The sequence below is a fragment of the Elaeis guineensis genome, chromosome 5 (genome assembly GCF_000442705.2).
Source record: "Elaeis guineensis isolate ETL-2024a chromosome 5, EG11, whole genome shotgun sequence".
NCBI classification, from domain to species: Eukaryota; Viridiplantae; Streptophyta; class Magnoliopsida; order Arecales; family Arecaceae; genus Elaeis; species Elaeis guineensis.
This window is the reverse complement of record NC_025997.2, coordinates 117,923,533-117,934,957: the sequence shown is the minus strand read 5'-3', so window position 1 is coordinate 117,934,957 and position 11,425 is coordinate 117,923,533. Positions and strand designations below refer to the sequence as shown.

Below are 11,425 nucleotides of genomic sequence, written 5' to 3'. Positions count from 1 at the left end.
TCGTCATGCACGTAAGCCTACGATGACAGATAGGGACTGAATGGAGGAAACTCCGGCATCTGAAACTCAAAGGCTGTATCTGGTCGGATAGCTCGTCCATGCAAATCAGGCAGTACTCTCGACGATGACGGATACTGATAAGGTGAAGATGTAGATCCTGATGCGTCGTACTCCATGGTGCTGCGCTCGTGCTCATCGATGACATGGAGGATCTGACTCCGTATTACATCCCGACTTAATGGCTCAGAGCTTCCAATTACATCTTGACTCCGTATTCTTATATTTAACAACCCAAAGATTCAGCTCTGACTTAACAACATTGAATGATATGTGTCCACTGAATACTGTCTTACTGCAGTTTATAGATCTATCTTATCCGTAAAAGGGAGCCCTTTACGGAACTCATTACCTCTTTCCCAAATACTACAAGATGCATACAATCCAGAAGATGTTGGTACATTGGCAGCTGTCCAATCAATGCTCTTGAATGTAACCGAAGGAGCTTCAAACATCGGATAATTTGAGCACTCCACAATAGATGGGAACTACTGTATATCATGGGATGTATCCGCTTGTTGAGCATCATCATTCATACCTTCTTCACTTTCTACATCATCTTCCTCAAAAAGCCAATTATCAATATGGACGGCATCATTGACCACTGTGTACAGTGAGGCTTGTCTGATAATAGGATTTGGCACATCACTATCCATTGCCAAATGAACCTGATCCTTTGTATCTCTTGAACCAATATTCAGCGAAACCCTCGCCATATAAGGACTAAAAGGTCCAACCTGTTCGCTCGTCTGTGTTGTCATTCTAATATCCCGATCAGCTACTTCATTATACTCCGAATCGAAAATAGTTCTGATATCCTCAATAGGTTGCACATCAATGTATAACTCTGCATCAGATAAATAAGAATGTAAGCTTGCAGTTGAAACTATAATCCCCATATCTTCATCATCAGTGATCAGAGCAGGTTCATATTTCAGAATTGAAGGCTGCACAATAGTGGGATATCTATACATTACCATTATTATATTTCTGCTTCTATCTATACGAAAAATTTTACATAATTTATCTTTCAACTCCTCAAATTTCATTCTATATTTCAATATAATAACCTTTTATGGTCACCAAGTATACTCTATTCCATATAGTCTTTTAACCATAGAACCATTGATGTAGCATAAGGCTGTCACTATTTCTATCATTTCTATTACCTATACACTACGTATAATACGATTAACACAGCACAAATTATTCAAATTAATCAAATACATGGCACAAATTAATTTAACCTAGTAGTAAATTAATACAACTTAATCAAATTAATCTAATTCACATGAGTTAATTCAAAGTAATCAACTTTATTCAAATTAATCCAAATAATTTGAACTAATCAAACTAATTCATAGTAATGCAAATTAATCAAATTTCAAGCATAATTTTAACTCATATTAATCTGATTAATATGAATTCATCCAATTTTACTCAAATTAATCAAAATAATTAGAAAAATATTAATAATACAACATAATCGTTGCACAAATCAATCATAACTAACACAATTTAATCAAGTTTATAGCACAAAAACTTCAATTTATTTGAATTAATCTAAAAAAAAATTAACTTTAATTATTCTGATTAATCAAATTTTATTTAACTTAATACACTTAATATAATCACTTAAATCACTGTAATTAACACATAAAAATTATATCACAAATCACTCTTAATAACACAAAATAAATCAAACCTAATCATATATTTTAATTTAAATTTTTGGCATTACAAATTAAAAAAAATATCTTGGATGGTTGGGAAAATGTGGAAGGAACACCGAGAGCACGTAAGGCTGATGGAAGACGGATGCCGGATGGGGAAGTTGGTGATCCTCTCGGTGTCACAGTCAAAAAGATCAAAACAAAAAAAAAGATGCATGTGGGCTGGAGGTTGAACAGGACTTTGAATCGGAGGGAAAAGAGAGTGGGATCCGTTCAGAGTAGAAAGGCAACAAAATCGCCAAGAAGAAGGGTCGGAGTGCAAGACGACAGACGAGGACCGTGGGGGGTTTGGAAAACTCTCTTGAAATCGCCGGATGAAGGGATGATTTTACCGAAATCGCTTTCTTAAATGATAATTTCATTAAAATCACCACTTCAAGTGGAGCGGCGATTTCGCGACGTGACAGTATTTTCGTGACGTGGCACCATGTCTACCACATGAGAGCCATGCAAACCATGAAATCGCCACTTCACGCGTGGACGGTAAATCCAAAAAAAAGTTTCCGAAAGAGATATTTTGAAAATATTTAATTAAAAAATAATAAAAAAATCCTTAAAACCGGTAAGCTAAGTCTCTTAATTCACGTGTATGCGTCCACACGTGCCTGGAACTATGGCCACCTATGTAGTACTTTGTTTGCCGAGTTTTAGCTTCTGGTCGCCGAAATAATGGTTCGAGAACGTTCCTCTTATTACGATTTCTAATTTCCAAGCGGCCATTCGAGAAGCTTCGCAAAACCCTACCCTCCCCCTCAATAAAATCCTCTGCTTAAAACCCTGTCCGTCCCCATCTCCGTCGCTGAGAGCCGTCCTCCCCTCCGAGGAAGAAACATTTCTTCAGACCTCTCGTCGATCATTCCCGATGGCCAAGCGTCTCATTCCTTCCATCAATCGCGTTCTTGTTGAGAAGATCGTCCCCCCTTCCAAGACCAATGCTGGAATCTTGCTCCCTGAGAAGACCACCAAGGTGCCATTTCTAGACCCCTTTCTTCTCTTGAGGTCTCGCCTAATCTATCTTTTCTGCATCTGGATTTTGTTTGAACGGACTTTTTTTGAAGAAAAAAAAGAATTTCTTGTGATTTTGTTGTGATTTATTTTCTTTAAGCGCTATTTTTGTTCTCAAATAGTTATTAAAAAAAAAAAAAAACACTCAGTTATTGTTATTAACCGTGTGCTGTTTCTAGTTTAGGTGGTTGTGTTGGTTGGCTTAACATTTCTAACAGCATTTGATTAGTTTTTGTGATTTATAGATTGGTTTTATGCCTCCCATACCCTAGGCTTATGGTGTGGTATTATTTGGTACTATCATTGGAATGACCTATCCCGGGCTATTATGGTGTCTATTGTCCCCCAGTTGCAATTGTATCTGGATGTGAGGTTGAAGGTTTATAATCAAAGAATTTTCTGTTTTAGGTACATTCTATTAGCCGTTGTGCATAGGAAATTACTAGTTCATGCTTTGGTTTGGCAGGGGTTTAGTGAATGTATGATCCTTTATGAACTTTTAACATTAACCTCCTCCTCTCTTTTATTATTATTTTTTAAATCTGGGCAGTTTGTTCTTTGTTATTTGGGACTGTTTCTTTTGCTAAATGGGTACGATTTTCATGCCATTTCTGTAGTTGTTGCTTATTATCGTAGTCCAGAGGCCTTGACCTTGACAACTATATAGAAACAATCAACTGATGTGTGATTCAACAATGTCAAACGTTGCAGACATTGATGGTTGCTCGTGGATTTTAAATGTTTAAATTTTAACTCTTGATTGATATTTCATAAATTTGTGAAGGAATAAAATTCCTTTTAAACTTAAAGATTGTCTTTAACCATTTATAAGCAGTTGGTTCTTTATTTACTTATCTTATCAATGATCTGGCCTTTACTAGATGCCTTAAGCATGTGTTGGTTTGTGGTTCAGAAGAGTGATTGAATGAGGATGAGATATTTGTAATACGGTGATTTATTAATGTCTTGGTTGATGCTTTCCTTATACTATCTTTTGGCCTTTAAGATAGAGGCTCTGGTACATGATTATTATAGTTTGGAAGATTTTTGAGAAATGAGAAATTTGATGCTCCTTTGCAACTGTAGGATTATCTAACTTGTCCTTGAAGGGAGTTAATATTTTGATACTTAATCATGTCGACCAGAGCAGTTACCAAGTCTTGATCATCCCACTACAAGATGCTTTAGATAATTGTTCATGTAACTGTTAACAAAATTACCTCAAGTGGGAACTAGATGCACATGCCATAAGGATCCCGACTCGGAACCAGATCTTGTGCTAGCCGGCTGGTGGTACGAGTTGACATGCCTCTGTATTGGATCGTATCCATTGTAGACTTCACTGTGTGTCGTGTTTTTAAAATAGGGGTGAACCCCTGTTTTGAAACTGCGGTGGCTGTGGGGTAATGTTGGGTCATTGGGCGGCCTCTCCGCCACCTTCCGCTCCCTCCTCTGCTCTCCTTTCCCCCTCTTTTTATCCCTCTCTTCTCGCATATCATGGAGGCTTAGTAGCCCGGGGGGCCCTCTAGCAGCCTCAATGGGTGACTATTGGCTTTTGTCAGCCTTTCCCTTTTCTTCCCTTCCCTCCTCTCTCTCTTCCTCTCTTTTCTTCTCGCTCCATCTTCATCGGCTTTTCGAGTCAAATGCTCGAACTGTATCGGTTAGCCGTCAGTATGGTTTGGCATAATTTGAACCATCTGGTTCGAGGCAGTTCGATGAACCCTGACATGCCATATATTGGGAGATCTGGGTGATATGCAACTTATGAGTTTATATGGGCAAAGGGATGATAATAGAGGTGGAATTTGATTGCCAACTTCATTACTGTGGTGGGAAAGCCTAGAAATTTAGAATATTCTTTCCTTTTTCTCCTTTTAAAATTTTGATGAGAATTTAGTTGGTGGGATTTGATTGCAAGCATTGTCATAGAGGTGGGCGTGCATAGAGATAGTTTTTTTTTTTTAAATAGTTATTATGATATAGAGGGAAGATTTTATAGAGAACATTGTTTTATATATGTATATGTGTGCCTATATACACTAGAGGGGCGGTGCAGGATTGGTTAGTTTATATATCATGCCCCAAATTCAGGACATAACATGGCCATACTGTTAAGGGGTATCGTCCTCGATAACACAAAGTCTATCAATCATAATTAATTAAAATCTTCACAAATAAAATATAATAAAAGATTCAATTCGATCATTCATTAAGTAATTAAATCAAGATTGATTTAGAGCATTTAAATCCAAAAATCAAATATCAAACCTGCCTTATAGTTCATAAATCATTGACTATAAATCCATGGTCATTCAATAGACTAAGTTCGGCTACAAAATTTTTAAGTTTGCTATGTAGATCCCCGAGCCTGGATCCTTCATCATTCCTAATATTATTTTTTTATTAAAAAAAAAAGTATAAGATACACTAGCTAAATAAGTAAAATCTACGCTTGTTGGATCAAGCACGAGTTTTTCTATGATAATGCAATATTTATGAAATAATAGATATTATAAAAATAAAGTATTTCATAAAATATGTTATAAAACAAGTCAAAATCAGTCATTCATACATAAATCATGAATATTTCATAAACATGTTTTGTAAATCATTTTTGTCATGTGTTCATGTCATATTTTAAAATATTGTTCGCAGATTTTCGTGCTATGATGAGTTTATATCTGTGATAGGACTGTCATCATAATCGATAAATTTTATAATCCATATTCGTTACCAAATTTGTACCCATTGGTAGAGGGCTGTTTGTCGATTGACCTCATTTTTGTAAGGCTATCATAGCTATTTAAGAGCTTTTAAAATTTTATCTCTTTTTCTTAAAACATATATATATATATATGTGGGAAAATCAGAAAGTTCATACTTTATAAAGATGCTATTTTCATATAACATATTTTGTGGAATCATTTGTCATAATAAAATATGCTTTTCGCATCACATATACTGATCCTTATTTTATGAAAAATACGATTTCATCATCAAGAGGTCACATGCATGGAAAATATGAAAATTTAAAAACAAATAAGAAGTGTAAGATCCACTTATCTTGTTCATCCTATATCTTTAGACTTCATTAGAAAAATCAGATAATTCTATTTAAAATATTAAATTATGATCAATTTTTTTCAATTAATTTAATAAAATTAAATGATAAAAGGAGGTCATTAATTCGGTGGTCGGTCTGATAGACCATTAGGGCACCAAAGTGGTTCGAGGTCTTCTTGTTGGGTTAACACGAGTTCCTGGAAGAGGAAGGTATGACTCGATACTGGAGTCCCTGGATCTTTTTAAGGAGACAAAGTGGATGAAAAGAGAAAATAGAGAGTGGAGAGAGAATCTTCGTATTCTTCAAAAGAGGAATCTATGATCAAAATCATCAGGGGTCATGTGAGGATGTCTTAATGGGGTTTAACAGTGATCAGATGCTCTGAATTTCTGACAAGGGTTGGGTTGGGATTCGGCAAACTGCATGGATATTAAAGCAATTTTGGGTTTCGCAAAAAGATCATCTTAGGTTCATGCTGGGGTTTAGGAATTTGATAAGACTGAAAAAGAGAGGATAGAGAGATATAAGAGAGGAGAGAGAAATCTTTTTCTTTTTTTTTTCTTCTTTCTTTCTTCCTTTGGCTGAACAAGGGGTGGAAGGAGGTGGTGGCTGGTCGCTGGTGGACTGGCGACAGCTAGCGGCCGATGGCAATGGAGTGGAGGACGGCCGGCAGCAATGGCTTTCTGATTAAGAAAATCATGGAAAAAGCCCAAAAATCAGGGGATAGAGGGGCTTCAATATTCTTTGGTCGTTGGCCACTCGTCGGCGGCCAAGGACTCACTGTAGAGGGTCGTGGGGAGAGAGGACGTGAGATCGCAGCCTTACCTTAGATCTAGCGGTGTCTCAGCTTCGATTTCTGATGGGGCCAAGCACGAGGTGCCGCAGCTTCAACATGAGAAAAGAGGGAGAAAGGGGCCGATGCTCACCAGTGGAGGGCCTTAGGGGGGAGAGGGATTTATTTATAGAGGTTCTCCTAGGAGTTTGGCAGCTTGGGGAGTCCGATTTTATGCCGGATTCAATGGAGAAGAAGACTTCCATCAAGAGTCTTTGTTCCTCCATTTTTTTTTTTTGGTTCTTGGCTGCTTAAAGATTCGTGCGGCTGGTCTTTAGGATCAGGTTATCACACTATAGAGTGAAGATTTTATATATGTATGTAGAGGGAAGATTTTATGATGATATAGAGGGAAGATTTTATAGAGAACATTGTTTTATATATGTATATGTGTACCTATATACACTAGAGGGGCGGTGTGGGGTTGGTTAGTCTAGACCGTTGAATGCTTAGTGTATTTCGCACTTGCACATTGTGGGTGTTGCGATTTTTTTTTTCTTTTATCTTTTTTTCGTTTCTTTTGTTAATTGTTTGGCACACAAAATCCCTTCTTTAACATATGCATGTTCTCATTGCATATGTCTGTGTGTGGATTGCCAATATTTTTATCTTTTGGGACTGTTATCTTTATCTCTCTTAAAAAAGAGAGGAGAGGGAGAGTCCAATAGATTACCATAATTGGCTTTTGCTGATTCTTGCATGCCATACTCTTGATCAAGGATTTAGAACTGGGTTTTGACTCTCTTGGTAGAGTTTTAGTTTCACCCATTTTCCATGGCTTTGGCTACAAGAAATAGAAAAACTAAGAGCAAAGTCAGAAATGTTATTTCACATTATTCTATCACGTTCTCAGTTATCAAGGATTGTTCTTTGTGTAATTTGGGTAGTTTTATGCTGAAACTAAACTATTTTAAAGCTTAATGCATGAAATATCTCGCACCTTCATCTGCTTTTTATTACTTTTCCTATTCTCCTTTTTTTATTTGTAATGTTTCATATTTGCTCTAATTTTTGCATTCAAGTAAACATTTTCTCGAACCATATTTCATTATATTTGATTTTGATAATCCATCAATGAAAAATTTGTCTAAGCATACTTTGTTCTATTTCATTGTAGAAACTCATCTAAACAAAAAAAGCCCCATCTGAGCATATCATATTCTAAGCCTACCTAATTATATTTTGTTCCATTTCATTCACCTATGTAAGCAAGAAAAATAAGCTATCTAAATAAAAACCCATTTTATTTCATTGTTTCATTTTGATATCATTTTATTCTGAAAATGAGAAAAAACTCATCTGAGTAAGAAAAAAAAAATTATGAACACATCATGATTTTTAATTAGTAAAGACCTGCATCGCTATTGCATCTTGCCCTAATAAAGCTTAGCGAAAAATAATGTAGATAAGATTATTAGAGTGTTACATAAATGCTATGTTGAATACTATTGCCAACTTTTAGGAAACATTTGATAACGTTAATGATGTATGCTTAATAAAGAAAGTAGTTTGAGTCAGTTTGGCTGATATGGAGCAAAAATTCCGTTCAGTTTCAGATCAGTCTCAGTTGAAACCAATCCATTTTGGCCCAAAAATGCTGACAAACATTTATGCATACATCAAATAAATTTACAAAGTTTGTAGAGAGAAAGGTCCCTTGCTAATTTTAGCACCGTCTACCAAGCCAAAACCTCAAGAATCTGATTTCATGCACCCTGTTGTCTTAGCTTCTTCTGTTCTACTTAGTGGCCTATAACTCACCGACCTTTTTGAAAGAATAAAACCAGGCTCAAGAAATGGTGCTAGACTTGCAACTTGGTATTTTCCCCCTTTTCCCTCCCCTAGAATGACCCAACTATAGAGTTCTCTAAACATGACCCATGTAAGAAATAAGAAACCCTTATGAGGTGCATCATGGAAGACAACCACATCACAGATTCACTTCTCTTGAAGTTCTTCCTTGGGTTACCTTAACTGATATTTACAGCTGGTCGTTGAATTGCTGCTGGTTTCCTTTTTAACGTCATGATAGCTGTCAACATGCAGAAAACCATCTTAAATATAGGTTAATCTTGTTTGGTATTGAAAATGCTTTCTTATTAAAGCCCCTCACACCATTATATTTGGGGTGGTTTTGCTCCATTATTATCTGACATGATTAGTAAAAATGCTATTTTTTCAATATGAATTCAATTGATTAGTCCTATTGTCATCTGTGAATATGTAATTCATTGTCAACTTGCTGTTATGTAACATATAACTTGAATTTGTTTTTATCAATTTTATAAAATATTTTTTTGTCATTTTCACAGTGTAGACATGAATGGACATGCTCATTATTATTTTGATCGTTGTTAATTTGTTTATCTTTTTATCCTTTGTTTTAGTTGAACTCTGGAAAAGTTGTAGCAGTAGGCCCTGGTGCACGTGATAGGAATGGGAATCTTATCCCTGTTTCTGTGAAGGAAGGAGATGTAGTTCTTTTACCTGAGTATGGTGGAACTGAAGTAAAACTCGGTGACAAGGAGTAAGCTTAATTTCTTTTTGTATCACTTCTTTACGTTTTAATTCCAAGAGTATGTGTATGTTAGAAATCTAACTGAATATTAGGTAGAAAATTTATTTGTAATTGGTTGCTGGTTCATGTGTTTTTTTGGGGCTATGCACATAGACCAGTCATATCAGCAGTTTTGAGACCATAGGCAGCACCCTTTCATATTGGTATTTCAGTATTTGGAGAGGGCTTGTACTTTATCTCTTCCCCTGTTCTTTTGGGTCTCTCTCTCTCTCTCTCTCTCTCTCTCTCTCTCTCTGCGCGCACGCATGTGTGTGTTTATGTAAGTTTCTGTACACTATTAATTAAAAAAATATAGAAATATGTTTGTAGACCTGCACCTATTTAATACTAATTGTTTGTATTACAAAGGTTTATATATCCCCTGGTCCCCAGTAAACCGAAAATAGTTGGGTGATTTGTTTTGATTGTATAATTAGTGCATTATATGTGCAAATAATATGTTCTGGAAAGATATTTAATGGTCTGCTGCTATGACCTCCTTTGCTTTTAATTTTAAGTGCACGAAGACAGGATATGCCTGTGTGCATGAGCCTTTTGTTTGCAAACGTACTTCATTTCTGTCTAAGGTTGTAAGACATGGCGTTGATGCATAGTGAATAGTGTAATGCGAAACAAACAACTCTACAGTTTGATTTTGCCATGTTATATTAGCGCTTGAATTAATATAATGGGCTTTATATAGATATAGATTGATGCTGCTTCTCTCAAGAGGATCTCCACTCAATTTCAAAATCAGTAATAGAGCAGCCAAATTGAAGATTTATTGTATTGATCATGATCTATACCACTGAATATCCAGAAGCATAAAATTTGTATTTTGACAATCTCTAACCTATGCATCGTGTATTAAAAATAAATGGTTTTCCTTGTACTCGTGTGCTAAAATATATGCTCAAGTCTTTCAATTCAGAACTCACTTTATTGTTCATAATCTATATCAAAGCATGTAGATATTGAAAATCAATAGATTTTAATGCTTAGATTTTATGGAAATACTAAGTTAAAATATAATCGTACATTTTTGCTCTCATTTAATGTATAGACCTACTTTTTACGCATTTTTAATGGGTAGATGATGGGTGTGGCTCCCCTCCTCCTCTCTCTGTATGTATAGGAATCAGGATTATATGTAGGTGCTAAAAACCACTATTTTTTTGTTGATTTTCTTTCAGGTATCATCTGTTCAGGGATGACGACATACTCGGAACACTTCATGAGTGATCCGTCCAGCAGCTAATAATTAGATTCGCATTATTAGCTTTATGTTTTCTGGTTGTCAAATTGAGTGAGATGTATCATGCTTGGACTTGAAATAGTCCTCTTAAAAACAAAATTTTGAGAACATGCTTAGGATACTCTTTCATGTCAATTTTGATGCACAAAACTGAATGCTTGCATTGAGAGCATTGTATGTTTAATTGCCAAACGAAGTTGGTCTTTGTTGTTTCTTCGTACTTACATTAAAACGGGATACTTATATATGAAAGCGGTACCGATTCATATTGTTGGTTTTTTGAGTTATGGTGGCTTTTTTTGATGGGTATGATTCAGTACAAACTATGTAGCCTGCACGAACCTGGATATATCCTCTGATTGCTTCCTAGGAAGGGTGTATTTGCCATCAGCATTTTCCTTGTGAAGTCAACCAAGTGCTTTTGTCAAGCATTGGTGCTTACTTTCAAGGTAGCAAGGCATGATCTGGTTTCAGCCCTTTTTTTTTTTTTTTTTTTTTTTTTTGTGTCCTTCATTTTTTTTTTTCCCCCGCTGAATAAAGCTATTTCGATCTTGCTTTTGTGCACATGTAGATACTAGAGATCGTCAATTTGTTGTCTACCTTGCCCTTTAAACATCTTGTGATTCTTTTTGATCATGGTTAACCGGTGCCGGACCACAGGACTGGTGGACGCTGAGGCTAGAGTTTTGGATTGTTTATTTCGTTATTTGAATCTGGATAATTTTAGTACGCAGAGGGTGGTACTCTGGTATGCGGAGAGGAGGCATGGAGGATGACGACAGACCGGTAAATGTTTCTACTTTTCTTTTCTAATGATGGTTGCATGGGCTTAAGGAATCGCATGAGCTGCTTTCTTCTACTCTTTTTTGTGTAGATGGAATGAGAGAGGGAGCCAAACTAGGCCAGAGAGAATCTCTCTCCT

At 36.0% G+C, this 11,425-nt stretch overlaps 1 protein-coding gene across 1 annotated transcript; it reads left to right on the top strand.

The window, feature by feature from the left end:
- The first annotated feature begins 2,483 nt into the window (after positions 1-2,483).
- Positions 2,484-10,769, top strand: LOC105045462 (10 kDa chaperonin, mitochondrial). Its single transcript, XM_010923749.4, has 3 exons — positions 2,484-2,757; positions 9,079-9,218; positions 10,442-10,769. The coding sequence occupies exons 1-3, from the start codon at positions 2,653-2,655 to the stop codon at positions 10,488-10,490; spliced, it is 294 nt and encodes a 97-aa protein (XP_010922051.1). The 5' UTR covers positions 2,484-2,652; the 3' UTR covers positions 10,491-10,769.
- The last annotated feature ends 656 nt before the right edge of the window (positions 10,770-11,425 follow it).